Source organism: Halichoerus grypus, chromosome X (assembly GCF_964656455.1).
Source record: "Halichoerus grypus chromosome X, mHalGry1.hap1.1, whole genome shotgun sequence".
NCBI lineage: Eukaryota > Metazoa > Chordata > Mammalia > Carnivora > Phocidae > Halichoerus > Halichoerus grypus.
Window position 1 is genome coordinate 114,211,749 of NC_135727.1, and position 17,895 is coordinate 114,229,643.

The window sequence follows — 17,895 nt, forward strand, 5'->3', positions numbered from 1 at the left end:
CAGTTACTGGGTGTGTTCATTCATGGGCCCTCTGTATGAGTGGCATAGCAGGTTCCCATGGGAAGAGAAAGCTCTTGGGCAAAGTGCAGGTGCCAGCAGCTGGAAGCCAGACGGACGTGTAAGGAAATGATAACGGCAAGGCAGTGGGCCTCGCACCACCACCTCAGAGTTCAGCAGGTCTAGGGAGACGCAGGAATTTGCATCTCTAATGCATCTCTGCCCTCTCTACCAGGAAGGACAAAGGTGAATCACCAAAGACAACTTTAAACCCTATCAACCTAGAGATAGCACCAGTCATCTACATAACATACTTCACTAACTAGCCTGTGTCTACCATTAGTTTCCCACAATCTGCTGCTCTTCGAAGTCCAAAACCACTTTCCTTTGTCATTTATCTGCAAATTTTTTGTTCTTTTTTAAAGATGCTATATAAGCCGAGGTTTTAAGCCACCTCTTTGAGTTACTCTTTTTTCTGAATTTCTGTCATGTATGTATGAGATATACACATTAATAAACTTCTGGTTGATTTTCTCTTGTTAACCTATCTTTTGTCCCAGGGGGCTCAGTCAAGTACTCAGAGGGGTAGAAGGAATGATTATTTTTCCTCCCAAATGGAGACAAAGCCACAGAGGTGAAATACACTTTTGTTTGGCCCTCTGCAGGAAAACTGTTCCCATCTTGCTGAAAGCCTATGTCTTGGAGTTGCATGCCTGTGGTGATGGGACCATGTAGTACACTTCCCGGAACCTCTGTACCTGCTGTGGTCAAGGTTAAGGCCACTCACAGGATCCTGACGATGTTGCCTTCCTAGCAGTTCCATCCAGGCCTTTCTCTCTAGGGGTGGCTAGGCAAACATCAGTCCCAGAAGTAAAGAGCACAAACAAATATTTCAGAAAGGATCCAGCTTTTGGATACAGAACTGAATTTAGCTGGGGACCAGCCGAATTCAGGAAGCTGCTCCTCCTGATCTGACACAGAGCTCTCCAGCAGACTCCCTGCTCCTGCCACTAGGGCAGCCAAAGGCAGTGTTGCATCCCTTCCTGGCAGGCCTCAGAATCACTACATAGTGACCTTGAGATCCTCCTACTCTGTTCTGGAAAAGGCAGAAGACACCCCCCCAAACTAATTTCTATCACCTTACACTCATCCCACGTCTGTGATAACCGAAAAAATAACAGGCTTCCTGTCCTCTGCTGCTAGTTTACAGTAAAAGCATAGGCTCGCAGGAAACAGAATCCTAAACAAAAACTGGTGCTTATTTCATGATACTAAATTTCCAGTTGAAACCTACACTGTCAGTTTCACAAACTAAACCACTCATGACCCCTTAAGAGATGAGAGGAGCAAGGCTGGGAGACTGAGATACAAAATTTACCCTTCCCAGGAGCAGAGGCATCCTCGTTGATCTTTTATGGTGATCACCCGTAGTGAAGAACACGACAAAGTCACATCCCCATGGTTCCATCTTGAAACCGGGGTCACTGCCACCCAACTCAAGCTGTTAGGCCTCAAGCCACTGCAGGTATCTGGGCCCTCCACATTCATGAGGCCGGCACAAGGGAACACTTATAAATATAAGGTCAACACCCAATACAGGAGGTACTGTCATTTGTTGCAGTCCAGAGCTCCATGGTGAGGCAAAGAAAAGCTTCTCCCACTCGCAAATCAGAACATTTTTCCAGCTTCCCCAATGGGTTGCCAAGTGACTCAGCATTGGCTCAGTGTGGGCACTATTATTGATGAGAGAAATCTTCTGCCTGGGTGATATACTGCATACAACACATGCCCAAAAACAGTGCCAAGTCATACCAGGAAGAGCAGGCAAATCGTTCACCTCCACTTCGAACACAGGCAAATCCTGTCTTAATGCAGAAGCTACTCAGTATCAGAAAGACAAAGCCCTAAGATCTTCTGAGATTTCCAGCTAAGACTCAAGGAATTAGTAGGCAGAACTTCTCCTTTCTTGTTAACTATTAAAAGGCAATCAAATTGAGGACAGCAGAGAAAAAGGGCAAGAAAAAAAATAATTTTTCAAAAACAACCCCAGAGGAGAAAGCCGCATAGATGCCTTCAGCTTCCTAAATGGTGTCTTTGTGAGTCTACGAGCTCCACCCAGAGGTCATTTCCAGAACTGCATGTTGGTTTAATTTGGAAAAAGAAAATCTGCATCTTCTGAGGTCCAGGGCCTGACATGCTTTGGGAAACTGGTGAAAATTCTCGGACAACATCTCCTCTTTCTTGCCTTTTATTAACGGAATCTCCCTGAACTCTGAAATACAAGATATACTCAGGGAGCCTGGTGAGATCCAGGAGGAAAATTCCCTTTGATATTTGTACCTGTCAAGGAACTAGTTGAGTTCCTGGCAGGTTGAACTCAGCTCAAAGAAAGCAGAGTGTTCAAAGAGTACTTTTAGAAGAAAAAGTGACAGCTCTCATTGAAATAAAATATAAGACTGGAGAGCAATTCAAGGGTCAAACAGGAACATGTCTAATATTAGAAGAACTGAGAATAATGTGCCTTCAGGAAGGGCCCATGGGCCACTTGCCTAGAAGACCCCACTGCAAGGTACCCACTCCTTTATGCAACTCAGATCTCCCCCTGAGGCAACCAGTCATACTTCCCAAAAAAACGGATTGCAGTCCCCAGAACATTCCGCTGGTATCTATCCATTCATCACATGCACACAGACCTCATCACTCCACCCAACCCTCCACACGGATGACCCTCAGGCCACAAGGGGTCAGCCTAGGATCAAGAGTCCCCCAGTGCTCTGAACTCTCAACTGCCCAGCGCAAGACAAATTCTATTCCAGATATCAGAAGCTAGCCCAGCAAATAAATGAGGCCTTCAAAAACAACAATATGTTGGTGCCAAAAGTTTCGTCTACCATCTGGAGAGCTTCTCATCACAGCCCGCGTGCTCCTGCCCCCATCAGCTTGTGCCTTACATGACTTAAGACGGCTTTGACAGATTCTCGAGGGGAGAAAAATCCAACTTACCCTTTGTCTTCTTACAACACCTGCCACCCAAGTTCTTTCTTCACTGCAAACAGTGAACAGCCTTTTCATGTCTATTGACAAAAATATCTATGGCCATGATTATCCATCTCAGGAGTATTAAAGCTCTAGAAAACATCCTTGCTAAACCTCTGCACATTCTCATTTCAGTAAGGCTAAGCATTCCCAGAATGTTGCCCTCTTTGGTTTTTTGTTTTGTTTTGTTTTGTTTAATAGACTTTATTTTTTTCGAGCAGTCATAGGTTCACAGCAAAGTTGAAAAGAAAACACAGAGATTTCCCATAAAACCCCTGACCACACACAACGTATAGCGTCCCCATTAAGAAACTCCCCCACCAGAGTGGTATACATTTGTTACAATCAATGAACCCGCATTGATACATCATTACCACCCAGAATTCATAGTTTATATTAGGGTTCACTCTTGGTGCTGCACATTCTATGGGTCTGGACAAACGGACGACAACATGTATCCACCATTATGGTATCATAGAGGGTAGTTTCACTGCCCTACCCTCTCCGTTTCTTGACCATAGGGCAAAAAGATCTGTACTCAGTCAGCATGACCCAGTAGGACTCTAAGCAGTGTTCCCCAGGACCACTGAGCAATAAAAATCACCAGGGAAACTGGCTAAAGTCACAAACGTTCAAACTGCACCCTCCATCCACTAAATCAGACCTTGCTGGGGAGGGGCCCAGAGAGCTATGGGGCATTTAGGCATCCCAGGCGATTACTATCATCAGCAAGTTTTTAAAATACCTCTCTAAAGAAGAAATGCTCCTAGTTCAGAGTCTCCCAGATACAGGGCAGCATCCACTCAGCGTGCAGGAGGTATTTCCTACCCACTTGAGCTCCAGCTCCATCTGAATCCCTAGAATTCAAGATACAGCTGGTTCTTCATTGTTTAAGCAGCATGGCAGCCAATACTTGTCTCTCTTACTCCTTCAGCTTGTTACACAGTACCAGAAAATTTTGTACAAGGCCCACCAAGCGTCCGCTTCTATTAGGAAACATTTTTGCATTCCTACGCTGTGGTCTACCACTGGTCTGTAGTTCATAAGCATGCTATTTGGATCATGAGAGCAACATGATGGGTTAGGAAAGTAGACTTGCTTGGTTGCAGGCAAGGATTTTCCCGAGGACATCTGCACACATCGTGCACAGAGCAGAAGGACACACATGGCCCCCCACTGCTCTGCATTCTGCCACCGCCAGTGATGGTTTGTGGCAAAATTCGCTGGGCTGCGGGCCACGTGGCTCTTAGAAATCGCAATTAAGGGAGAAGGAAAGACTGAATTACAAGGTGTTTGAAATGCAGTTCGAGAAAGAAAAAAGTCGCATCTTATTTTTTCTTACCTGCTGGTGATGAAATCTATATATTCATCCCAAAACAGACACCTGACTCTGGGGTCATTCGAAGTCAAGAGCTCAGTCAATATAATAATCAAGTACACAATACTGAGTGTGAAAATCCATTACACCAAAAGTCATATACTTTTTCTTTTTTTTTTTTTATCAAAAGGAATTCTTACCTTTTCTTTGGCTTTCCTTTTTGTCCCTGCGTCCATCCACTCATTTTCTTTCTCCAGCATGTCAATAAAGGCCCAGCGAATACCCTCAATCAATTCCTCCATCTACAAGGAAATACCAAGAGAGACAGGTCAAAACCAAGAAGCTCCAGACAAGGTTTTCTGGGCCACGAGAAATAGTTCAGTGCCAAACACGGCAGGAAACAGGTTCCTTTCAGCTTGACTCCAAGCTCTGGCAACATTTCTTTCCCCAGGAAAATGCTTTTCTTCCCCACCACTAGAAGATAACTAATCATTCCTTTGCAGAGAACAATTTGATGGTCCAGTTGTAAAAGGGTTATATGGGGAAAGGAATTCACCATAGGTTATGACGACCTAATAACTGACCTTTCTATACCTACTAAATTAAGCCATCCTTATCAAGGTGGCAACTAGTTTCAATAGTTAATAAGGATTTGAGAGAGATATGCAAAGGCATGGGCTGTGTGTTTCAGGCGGAATTACAGAAGCAAGTGACTGAACAGTTGAAGGAGATACTGTTAACAGGGAAAGAGGCAAGGGAGAGCCAGCACCCCAAGGGACTCTTTCTCAGTATAAATCAGACTTCTGTCAGGACCCTAGTTTTCCACAAATTTAGTGCCAGTGGTCCCACCAAACGCTTGGCTGTTCTCTGTAATCCTCCTGCTCTCCTCTCTACTCCCTTGCACCTTAAAAAAGTCTTAGGTTATTTCAAACCTAAAATGGTAGGTCTGAAGGGGGCTGCTCCCGAAAAGCTGTCTCCTGAAAGACCTGTTCCAGAGTGTTTCAACAGTGAGACCACACACCCACACTGATGGTATGTTTGCCCTGGCTTTCCTTCCTGTGCTTGTGCGCCAGCAGAGGGAACTAGGGAAAGAGAGATGCTAACACTTGCCTTCAGAGGCCCACGCAGAGTAGTCCGGGGAGGTCTTGCCTGTTTATGGGTACAAACCCCCCAAAATCCCATTCTCTCACAGAGATGCTTTGATTTTCTTGATAGGACACTCAAGAAAGAATAAATACTAGGTTTGGCACCAGAATTAAAATTTTCACTTAAGATTAGGGGGTTGTAAATCCATTTTTAGCATTAATTCTCAAAGGAAAGTTTTGAGGTTTCCTTGGTTCTATAATGAATTGTCGGCACAAAGCTCAAAATAATTTTTTTTTCTGTTTAATAAGTTTTCAGCTATGTTTTCAGTTCAATAACAGTTGTAAGGGAACCAGAACTGTAAATCAGTGGGCTGGGTTCCATCATATGTAAATAAGAACAAACAGCAGATGGAAGGGGGTGGGGGGAACTTCACAGCTATTTTCTCCCAATTTAGTAAAAACATTAAGGGAAATCTCAACTTGGGATTGGGGCATGACTGACAACACACATTGACAGAAGAGTTGTGGTTCTTTAAAATCATAAAGTCAGTGGTTCTCAAGCCTGTCGACACACTGAGATCTCTGAGGGGAGCTTTCAACAATCCTGAGGGCGGCAAGTCAGGACACTAACGTCACGGCTCCAGGGTGCAGCCCGGGCTGGGAGTTCCAAAAGCCCCCCAGGTGAGCCTAATGCGCAGCCAGGGTGGAATCGCACCCGTGGGTGTGTGTGGGGGGGCACTTATTTTACAGCTAAAGAAACTAAGAGTCGAGAGAGTCCATGATCTGTTCGAGCTCTTGCAGCTAGGGAGGATCAGAGCCAAGACGCAACCACAGAGCTAAATGACAGTTGTGAGCTCAGAACTTCCAAGATCAACAGAACTGTGCCTCATACATGAGAGGCAAATGCCAGGGAAGTAAAAGGGAACCAGCCGAGAGATGTAGAAGTCACAATTTCAAACAGAAAGCCCACGCAAGGAGGATGTTAAAATGACAAGGAAATCTCCAGCGACTAGAATTTCTGCCTGTTCAGGCACCAGCACCCTTAAGTCTTTATGACCTCATCACGTGGCAACACCCATCAGCCTGCCCATGACCTTCACCTAAAAGCTGAAACAGTATCTTCCCAAGTTAACTAAGGAGGGGGCAATCAGGGTGGGAAAAAGTGGATAAATTAATTTGAGAGAGACTGAGTGACCAAATCAATGGAAGCAGGTGATTAAATTTGTGTGGGGAGGTGAGCAAAGGACGGCAAATCAGATTACTTCCCAGGCTTCGGGCATGGGCAACTAGGTGAACGCTACTGCCATTTTCTAAGACCGGGAATGCTGAAAGAGAAAGAGGGCTGGGGACAAAAGCCTCACCTCCATGCGATGATGGGGGCATGGGAAGTGGAGACAGCAAGTCTGGACAACCCGGAGTCTGTCTGCTATCAGAGAGCAAGAACCCCTGTCCCCTGCGAGGGTCCTTCTAGCTGGACTAAGATTCAAATTGACATAAGACAGGTTAATAGGAGAAAAACAAATTTAAGAGAGTATGTAAGGGGAATCCCATAGATGTGGACATTCCAAAGACAGGCAAGATGAGGTACACACTTCATTCTGAACTAAAGACAAAGGGGCAGGGGGTCTAGGGCTTTGGAGGAAAGGAATGCACTTCACGGGGCAGTAAGAAGAGCAGGTGTTTGGTAATTAGATGTTTGTCCTGCCATACACATGGGCCATTCAAATAAAATTTATCTCTGCTAATAACCCTCACTCTGGGAAAGACTCCCAAGTTAGATTCTTCTCTGCTGTTAAGGGAAGGGCAAAAGTTTCCCTCGAGCCCATAGGGTCTCAAGTGCCTTCAGCTCAGAATAATCTCCATGCCAAAGCCACCCAGCTTGGGGCAGCCTGCCCTTGGCTTCTACACTGTGAAAGACAAAGCAAAGATAAGGCAGAGGGAGATGTAGGGTTAAGAGAGGAGACCAAGGGTTTGGAGTTTGTTGTTGTTCCTGCTGCTTCTGTTGCTGTGGTGGTTGACCATGTGAGAGATCTAACTGTGTTTAGTATCACTGGAAACTCAACAATAAGAAAACAACCAAAGTGATTTTAAAATGAGCCAAAGATGTAAGTCAATCAGAGAAAGACAATTATCATATGATTTCACTCATACGTGGAATATAAGAAACGGTGCCGAAGATCATAAGGGAAGGGAGGGAAAATGGAATGGGAAGAAATCAGAGAGGGAGACAAACCATGAGAGACTCTTAACCATGGGCAACAAACTGAGGGCTGTGGAAGGGGAGGTAGGTGGGGAGATGGGGTAACTGGGTGATGGGCACTAAGGAGGGCACGTGATGTGATGAGCACTGGGTGTTATACGCAACTGATGAACTGTTGAATGCTACAATGAAACTAACAATGTACTGTGTGGACTAACTGAATTTAAATTAAAAAATAAAATGAGCCAAAGACATTAACAATCACCTCCCTAAGAAGACATACACATGACAAGCACATGATAAGGTGCTTCCCATGATAGGTCACCAGAAAAACGCAAACTGAAACAATGAGCTACCACGACCCACCTATTAGAATGGCCCAAACCCACAACACTAACACCACAAAATGCTGGTGGGGCTGTGCAGCAACAGGAACTCTCAGTCACAGGTGGTGGGAAAGCAAAATAGCAGAGCCCCTTTGGAAAGCAGTTTGGCAGTTTCTTACAAAACTAAACATAATCTTACCACAGGATCCAGCAACCGTGCTCTTTGGTATTTACCCTAAATAAAGGAACTTATACCAACACAAAAACCAGCATAAGGATGTTTATAGAAACTTTGTTCATAATTGCCACATCTTGGAAGACCCGAAGATGTACTTCAGTAGGTGAGTGGATAAACTGGTACTTGCAGACAATGGACTATTAGTCGGCCCTGAAAAGAAATGAGCTAGCAAGCCATGAGAAGACATGAAGGAGCCTTAAGTACCTATCACTACATGAAAAAAGCTAATCTGAAAAGGCTACATACTGTATGTTTCCAACAATAGGACATTGTGAAAAAAGGCGAAAACTATGGAGACAGTAAAAAGATCAGGGGTTGCCAGGAGTGTAGGGAGAGCAATGACCAGGTAGAGTACAAAAGATTTTTAAGACAGTGAAACTACTCTGTATGACAGCATAATGATGGATACAGGTGTGTGTGTGTGTGTGTGTGTGTGTGTGTGTGTGTGTGTGTGTGTGTGTGTGTGTGTTTCCCAAACCCACAGAACGTGTAACACCAAGAGTGAACCTTAAGGTAAACCATGGACTTTGAGTGATATGTGTCAATGTACGTTTGTCATCGGTAAAAACAAAACAAAAAAAATGTCCCATTCTGGAGAGCAATGTTGATAATGGGGGAGATTCTGTATGTGTGGGGTCGGGGTGGGGGGGTTTATGAGAAATGTCTGTATTTTCCCCTCAGTTTTGCTATAATCATAAAACTGCTGTAAAATAATTCTTTTTAAAAATAAAAAAAAATACTGAAAAAGGATTCAGTGAAGAGGAAGAGGCTGAAAATACAGGAGCTGAGACCTGAGAGGGCAAAGGGGGACAGGATCCAGAGAATATATGGAAGGATTCACCTTAGACATGAGGCAGGATTATGAGAGAAGGGTAAAATGGTGGACAGGAATGCAGAAGAATCTTCAGATTAGATGGTGGAAGGCTGAGAGTCTTCATGCAATGGTGTCTTTTCTCTATGAAATGAGAGCAAGATCTTCTACTAAAAGGAGGTTTCTCTAAAAAAATTCAATTTCTTCACATTCAGCTGTGTGCATCCTGGCAGCATGAACATATTGGTAGGAAGAGAGGTATTTACAGATGAGAACAAAGAGGGCAATGAAAGATTTGCTCTCAGTACCCTAGCCAACATGTGGTGATAACCGAAAGCACCTAAAGAATACATAAAAAGCTGAACGTGTCCAAGGAAAATACTTGGAGTAAGGAGTATAAAAATTAATCTGCTTTCACTATGGTTTAAAATAAATGACTTAATCAAAAGGAACAAAATAAGCACTACCCAAGCCAAAGAGATTTTTGGCAAATACATATTTTGGAATTTTTGGACTTCTACAGAGAATCTTAAGATCATTTTGCCCCTATTCGCTTCGGGGCACTTTTAGGAAGTATGTAACTATTATTAAACTGAGGCTAGCGTGCCTGGGTGGCTCAGTCCATTAAGTGTCTGACTCTTGATTTCAGGTCAGGTCATGATCTCGGGGTCCTGAGATCAAGCCCTGCGTCAGGCTCCAAGTTCAGTGGGGAGTCTGCTTAAGATTCTCTCTCCCTCTGTTCCTCCCCCTACCTCTCTCCCTCCCTAAAAAACAAATAAAAAATAAAATGAGGCTGAGTGCTTCCAGATACTGCTCTCTAATAAGCACCTTGGTTTTGTAGGTCCCTCCCTTGCCATCCCTGGGCATTACAATGGCTCTCGAAGTCACTAACATTTTAAACATTTTGCATGGATGCTTAAAGCTCTCAGTCTCTACCCTGTTGACTGGCATCTCAAATGGAAATCTCTTAAGACGTGTAGGGGCCAAAGACAGGCTGCCCCAAAATGTACCACTTTAGCATACTGATTATTTTAAATAAAAGTTACAATGGGGCACCTGGGTGGCTCAGTCGGTTAAGCATTTGCCTTCAGCTCAGGTGATGATCCCAGGGTCCTGGGATCAAGTCCGGCATCGGGCTCCCTGCTCAGCAGGGACTCTGATTTTCCCTCTCCCTCTGCCCCCTCCCCCTGCTTATGCACGCTCTCTGTCAAATATATAAATAAAATCTTAAAAAAAAAAAAAGTTACAAAAGAGCCTCCTCCATCCTCCTGAAAGCAGGAAATAAATCTCCCATGTGAAAGGTGCCACCCCTGTCCCAGGAGGTAAAGAGACATCCTTATCACCAGAGATGGGACATTTAGAGTCGAGAAGGCTGTATCAACAACCCTTGTTACTTTTTACTAATTTACTACCCCAGCCCAAATTCTGTCTAGAATTTCTTACTATTGAAGCTCCCAAAGTTAAGTCTCCCTTGTCCTGTCAATTCCTCACAGATCTATTGTTTCCTTGTCTAAAAAGTACGAAAACTCACTGCTCATTTCTTTACGTCTCAATTTCCTTAGAGGGCCTCGGTGCACATGTAATAAAACTTGGGTTTGTTCTCCTGTTAATCTGACTCATTTAAATTTCATTCTTAGCCCAGCTAGAAGACCTTGAAGGACAGAGAAAGAAAATTTCCTTCCTTTCAAGGGCAAAAAGATTTCTGCCTATTGCCAAGATGCAGAATGACAAATAATTGACTGTTGACTCAGGCAGCTTCCTTCTTCAGCTTCCTTTCCTTCTCTTCCCTTTCCCCTCCCCCTCCCCTCACCACTTCTGTCTTTTCTAAAACCGTATCTTGGTAACTCAGTCTCTCCATGGCCCTCTCAGATGTCAAAACCCAAGCCATCACTTCCCTCTTTGCTTTCCCCTGAGCCTCAGTTGGCCTTAGCCCTAGTCCTCTCAGGTGCCCCCCCCACCGCATCCCCCACCCACCCACTCCCCCCAGCCCCGCCCCTTTACAGATTTACTGTGTAACATTTTCTGTGATACAGTGCTGAGCCACCCCAGCAAAGTTCTAGAACAAGTGAAATCTTTTATGGTGATTAATGTCATTGGTTGTCATGTCAATGCAAATAAAAGAAATAATGAACTTAGCATGTTGGAACTAGGAAATCACTGAACACTTCTGATTTTTATCTTTAGACTTCTCTACAGCATCACATAATAACATCACCTTCAGTTAAGCCATGTTCCCTGAGGCACAAAAGCCTGCTAGAGTTTCAAAATAAGAAAAGAGAAAGAGTATTTCTTCACCAGACCTTGACCTAATGACCCCACCGGCCAACATGTAACATTAATAGAAATCACTTAAGGTAGAAATCCTAAATTGAAGTTTTCCATAGAAAATATTTTTTTAGACACAAAAATAAAAACATACCAAAATTAAGTCAACTGTTTTTATGGTAAAATATGCCACACTGAGATTAAGGGGCCTCTAGGCAAAGCAGCATTTTCCTAAGCATCTATTTATTTCAGATCTCAGGGAGCCACATTGAAAATACAGTTCATTTGGGGCACCTGGGTGGCTCAGTCGGTTAAGCGTCCGACTCATGATTTCGGCTCAGGTCATGATCTCAAGGTCGTGAGACTGAGCCCTGCATCGGGTTCTGCACTCAGCAGGGAGCCTACTTGGGATTCTCTCCCTCTGCCCCTCCCTCAGTGCTCATGCACGTGTACACTCTCTCTCTCTCCAAAATAAACAAAATCTTTTAAAAAAAATAAGAAAATATAGTTCATTCAGTTGGTGTATGGGCAGTTGTTAGTTTTTTTCCTCAACCAGCGCTATTTAAAAGTGGTTCCACTTTTCAATCTTTGCACTGCAGGATTTTGCCCATAGTCGTAGTTTCCTTCAAAGCTGTGTCTCTAGCAATAAAAAAAAAAAATCCTACATGGCCAACACAATCCTTCCTCATACCCATGAATCCCCCAAATTTAAGCCCATACTATTAGGCTTATGATCAGAACAATAAAGGTGTGTGTTTAATTGCCATTTACATATATTTGGTCTCCACAACAAAATCTGGAAGCTTTGAAAATAGCAATCACAATTTAGATCAAATGAGATGATGGATATGTAAACACAGGGATCACTGGCAAACCAACCCAAATGAGCCAATTTAGCATAAACATTATGTTGAGCCAAAAACAATCAACATCCAGCAGATTCAGGAAAAGCTCTTTACCTCCCATTCAACTGCCTGCTTATACCAAGAAGACAGCTATTCACAGAGATGCCTCTTTCCTAAGAAACTTTTTTTTTTTTTTTTTTTTGGATAGAATTCATTGTTTTATTTTTTTTTTAATTTTTTTATTGTTATGTTAATCCCCATACATTACATCATTAGTTTTAGTCTTTCCTAAGAAACTTAACTGCATAATAAGGCAACCTATGTCTTCCAAACATCTTTTCTACCTTTGTGCTAATAGTCTCTGTCCCCTTCATGTCCTCAGACTCCTCCCTTCTCCTGAGCTCAGATAAGCCTCCTGGTACCTCAATGTCTTCGGAATTTCATGGCTGTGTGGATTCCCCATTCATACAAAACTAAACTTGATTTTCTCCTGTTAATCTCTCTCATGTCAAGTGGATTCTTAGTCCAGCTAGAAGGGCCATGAAGGGCAAAGAAAATTCTTTCTCCCCAATGGTGGTGTAGTCAGCAAGACAATGACTCGCTAGACGCCGCTCACACCAGACACAGCTACAGCAGAGAGATCCTTGGGACATCAAACAGTTAGCAGAAGGCAAGGTTTCTTACCATGTCAGTCTCCCAGAATTTCTCTTTGTGGAGTCTGATAGAGCAAGAGTGGGAGAAGCCTCCTTCTCTCTTTCCAAATTTAGATTAACAGGAGAAAATACTTGTGGAACTCTTTCCTTGGGCTTAGCAACTCATTAGTTAAATCTGGTAGAGTACTCTGGTTTCTGATCCATTTCCTCCCACATATAGTCTTTGTTTTCCTTTGTGTCTTTTATGTCATTTATCACACAAACTTTGCTGTGGGTTAATGTGCACATGAGGCAAAGGCTGTTGCTAAGGGACATCTTGGAAGACAAGGTCATAACACTGGTGGGCACAGGTGGAGCACTTAAAAGCTGTCAGAGTGCTCTCCACCTAACTCAAAGTCTCCCGTATTGGGAGAAGTTGGTCACAGAATGGGTTAGATTGACACGAGGTCACCTGCCAACCTCAAGAAAACTTCCGTGCAACAGGGTACACTGTAAAACGACACGTAATCCCCAACCCGCAGCACATCCCTCCTAGGTATTAGTGTGGCTCCAAGAGACCCAAGGCTCAGCCTGAGCTATAATGTGCATTGAAGACAAATCTTGCTGTGGATTATGATTTTTCCTTTTGTCATATTCTGTGTCCTAAGAGCTTGGTTTTGTGACCAGTGAGAATGTTCTCTTTGGTCTCCACCATTCAGAGGGTGCACTTACCAGGGTGCACCTTGGTGACCAAATAGAACAGGAATCTGAGTCTCTCTCTCTCTCTCCAGCTGTGCCCGCTCTCAGGGAAGTTTGTCATGAGAGGTTCCGGCCCAGAGGAAGCTTTGCCGTTTCAACCTTCGTTGCTTGTCAGTGCGGGAAAGTCCCATTCCAGAAGCACCCGCCCCGTGTCACAGATGAGCAGGTCTGTAACTGGAGGCATCTCACAATTTTGTGAGGACCAGAGACACAGTTTTCCCTACACCATCCTTACTGCCTATGCAAGGCACACTTTTGCTTTCTTAGACTAATTTTGGGAGTAAACGTTTGGATCATGGGGACTGCCCTCTTTGGATGCCTCCTAAGTCTTCATTAAGCCATTGAAAGGATTATTGTGGTTTGAGTCGCTATTCACAGATCCTACTGGCCAGTGGCCAGATGATGGAGCCTCTAAATTGGCCGTATTTAATAGAAAAATATACTTTATAGAAAGGTCTCAATTCTCTTATTAGTAAAATGGCTAGCCTTAAGGGACTCCCTGAAAAGATGAAAGAACAGAAATCAGGCTTAAGATTTAAAAATAAATGTCCACATCCAACCTAAGTTCCCCTTCTTAAAACCTAGCCTCATCTGCCCGTTGTAACTTCCCCTTCCCTACAAGATTTACAGGGAGCACTCCAGCCTGACCTCTAGGTTCAAAGTATACAGGTTGCTGGTGTAAGAGCTAAAAGCCAGGAAATGAACTTAACGACAGCACGTGAGCCTGGCAGCAAGGCTGGCTTTGCTCCTGCCTCCCAGGGCTCTGTCATCAGGCTCTGCCAGCCTCAGGCATTCGTCCACGATGTCCTTTGGAGGTGTATCCTAGACGCCACCCCGCCCCCCAAAGGATTCATGTCCCTGGACAGCAGCAGAGCTTTTCAATTATAAAGTCCTTTTACCTCTGTTTTCAGAAGATCCTACCAAATTTAGAAAGGAATTAGAAAGATTAACGACTATTCACAACCCTTCACAGAGGAAGCAAGACCAAACTTTAACCTACCCTCCTACAAACGATCTGCGTGCGAAAGGCCATTTCATGGGCCAAGGCTGAACTGTGTACCGGGGAAAATAGGCTTTTGCTAAAAGGCTTTATACAGGGCACCTGGGTGGCTCAGTCCTTAAGCCGTGGCCTTCAGCTCAGGTCTTGATCCCAGGGTCCTGGGATCGAGCCCCGCATCGGGCTCCCTGCTCAGCGGGAAGCCTGCTTCTCCCTCTCCCACTCCCCCTGCTTGTGTTCCCTCTCTCACTGTGTCTCTCTCTGTCAAATAAAATCTTTTAAAATAAATAAATAAATAAATAAATAAAAATGCTTTATACAGACTTGACAATGGCCTAAATCTCCTGATTCCCATTTTTTTAAAGATTTAAAAATTTTTTAAAGATTTAAAGATTTATTTGAGAGAGAACGGGCGCATGGGGGGGGCAGGAGAGGGAAAGAATCCTCAAGCAGACTCCCCGCTGAGCGCAGAGCCCTGCAACACAGGGCTCGATCCCACAACCCTGAGATCATGACCTGAGCCAAAACCAAGAGTTAGAAGCTTAACCAAATGAGCCACCCAGGTGTCCCTCTTGATTTCCATTTTAGTTAAAAATTTCCTTAATATAAAAAAGCAAATTTAGTTTTAAAAAATGGGCCAGTCCCTTGATTTTCAGGCTGTGATCCAATTCTTTGGAGGATCAGAAACAACTGTGTTTTACAAACCTCTGAAAACCAGAAATGCAACTCTAGAAACAAGTCAAAGCACCCAGCTTTACCACTCCCAAAAACTCCCCTATTCTTCTCAAAATATTTGTAGATATTATAAAAGATCAGGATATTGGAACAAAATTGTCCTTTCCTTTTTTTTTTAAAGGGCAAATTTTAAATAGCAGTTACTCTGAAAACTAGAGAAAAAATTTTGCATTCCTTCTTTGTCCCTTGAAATTATAAAACTTACCATGTCTTTGAAATGTAAACACAGCCCATAATCACCTGAGACTAAAGAAAAAAACAGGTTAAGATGTCTTTTTTTTTTTTTTTTTTTAACACAAAGTGCTCAAAGGATTTTTGTGGCCGGACTCCAGCACCCCTGATAACCAGCAGACATGCTCCAAATCTCCACCTTGGAGAAAACTTGGATACTTTCTGTGTACCTTTATGATGTAAATTACACCTCCATCATCTCTACATGTAAGAGCCATTCCTCGAAATACAAACTTTAGGAAGAGTTTTTCATCAGAAAAAAAAAGAGGGAGATATTTGGAAATTCTCCCTGATGAGGGAGCAGAAGGTTAGCTGAAGACAAAGCACAAGCTGACACCCTGCAACCTCTTCCCCACCCCCTCCACCCCCCCCCCTCTTGGGTGGGACTCCTGTGACTTTCTTCCAGGGATCTCCCAACTATCTTAATGTTAATACCTTGCCAGAGGGGAAAACAACCTCAACAAGGCCTCCATTATCTTGTAGGTCCTCTTCAGCATATGAAAGTTCTTTTGAAACCTCCCTTTTCCTTACTTCCCCCAAAATCCCAGTATATAATCAGCCACTCCTCAAGACCCCAGTGCGGCAGCTCTGTCTGCCCACGGGTCCTGTCCCCGTACTTTAATAAAACCACCATTTTGCACCAAAACGTCTCAAGAATTCTTGGTCGGGCGCCTGGGTGGCTCAGATGGTTAAGCGTCTGCCTTTGGCTCAGGTCATGATCCCAGAGTCCTAGGATCGAGTCCCGCATCGGGCTCCCTGCTCAGCGGGGAGCCTGCTTCTCCCTCTGCCTCTCTCTCTCTCTTTCTCTTATGAATAAATAAATAAAATCTTAAAAAAAAAGAATTCTTTCTTGGTCCTTGGCTCCAGACCTTACCCCACCAAACCTCACCTATATTCCAAAACCACATCATCTCCACAAGTATCAGTAAAAACAAAAGCTAGAAAATTGTTTTGTCTCTTTGTTGTATGTGTCTCCACATACGCTGTTAATGTAAGATATTATCTCTACCTCTGGATGAGTTTGCTGAAATCAACTTGTAAAAGAACTCTACATAGTTGGTTTGAAGGCAAGCGCTTATAAGGTTGGGCATCTAACACTCAGAAAGATAGAAACTAACCCAAATGTTTTTCAAGTTCATGTGATCGGGGGGAAAATATTCAGTATTAAAGCTTATTTAAGATTGTTGGTTTAATTAAATGGACATATCTTCAGAGTTACCAGCATAAAATATAAAACGTATCCTGCCTATGTTTACTAAAAGTTTAACAAATTCATGTTTTCTCATTTACATTTACCAGGAAAAAAAATTAAAATAATGGCTGACTTTGTCTAATGCCTCATGAAGTTTGTTGGGTAATCTAAACAGAAGTGTTAAGAACAAGTAAATTAAACTGATGTAAATAAGACAAAAAGGGTTGTAGGTATATTTTTAAATAGCTTCCAAAAGCTACCAAAAGCTTTGGTAACCTGAAACTTCAAAGTTTTGGTAAGTTAAATGATAAGTTAAATTCATTTAACATCTAGATCATTTTCAAGTAAGATAAAATAATGAAGCCTTAAGTACTAAACCTAGGTTTACCTAACTTTTGTCTTATGACAGAGAAACTAAAGATAAATTTGGGTCTGTTAGTAAACATGTTTTGTGCCTTATTGAAAGACTGTACTATAAAGAAGTGCATGTTTCTAGAAATTATAAAATTTATTCATAAATTTGTCAATCTAAAGACTACTGGTATAACAAACAGTTCACAATTGCTTACTACTTAGTTTTCACTAGAAATTAAGGTTTCTAAGAATTTCTAGGAATTCTAATAAACATAATTATAACTACTGGAGATAATAAAGGGGACAACCCTGTATGCAAGCAAAATAAGATGTGTGTTTTTGGTAAGAAGTAGTATAAGGAATAGAAATACATTTTTGTTGAGGGGAAAAAAAAAATTTGTCCTAAAGTGAGGCTGGTTATTTAAAGAGGGAAAGTAGGGCAAAATCTGAATGCAAAGAAGAAAGTTGTAAAAAGTTTATGGAAAAAAAAATTTGGAAAGAAATTTTATGTGTGGTTGGTACTGGCTAAGATTTGGATAAATTTAAGTAAGTAAATGGGTTTTAATATCAAAAATAAACTGGTGCAAAATTAAAATTTTGTCCTTGTTAAAAGGACAAAGTTTTCCTGAACTACTGGTCTGCTCTTTAATAAGAAACTGTAAACCAAACTTTTTCTTTGCCTTTAACGTTGTCTGCCTAGGGGCGCCCGGGTGGCTCAGTTGGTTGAGCAACTGCCTGGCTCGGGTCATGATCCTGGAGTTCTGGGATCGAGTCCCACATTTCAGCGGGGAGTCTGCTTCTCCCTCTGACCTTCTCCCCTCTCATGCTCTCTCTCTCAAATAAATAAGTAAAATCTTTAAAAAATAAATAAAGT

At 42.8% G+C, this 17,895-nt stretch overlaps 1 protein-coding gene across 1 annotated transcript in view; it reads right to left on the bottom strand.

The window, feature by feature from the left end:
- PHEX (phosphate regulating endopeptidase X-linked) overlaps nt 1-17,895 on the bottom strand; it is a 196,964-nt gene that overhangs the window by 100,884 nt on the left and 78,185 nt on the right. The window contains exon 13 of the mRNA XM_078064050.1: nt 4,552-4,653. Within this exon, the coding sequence (XP_077920176.1) occupies nt 4,552-4,653 (102 nt within the window). The remainder of the gene's footprint in view (nt 1-4,551; nt 4,654-17,895) is intronic.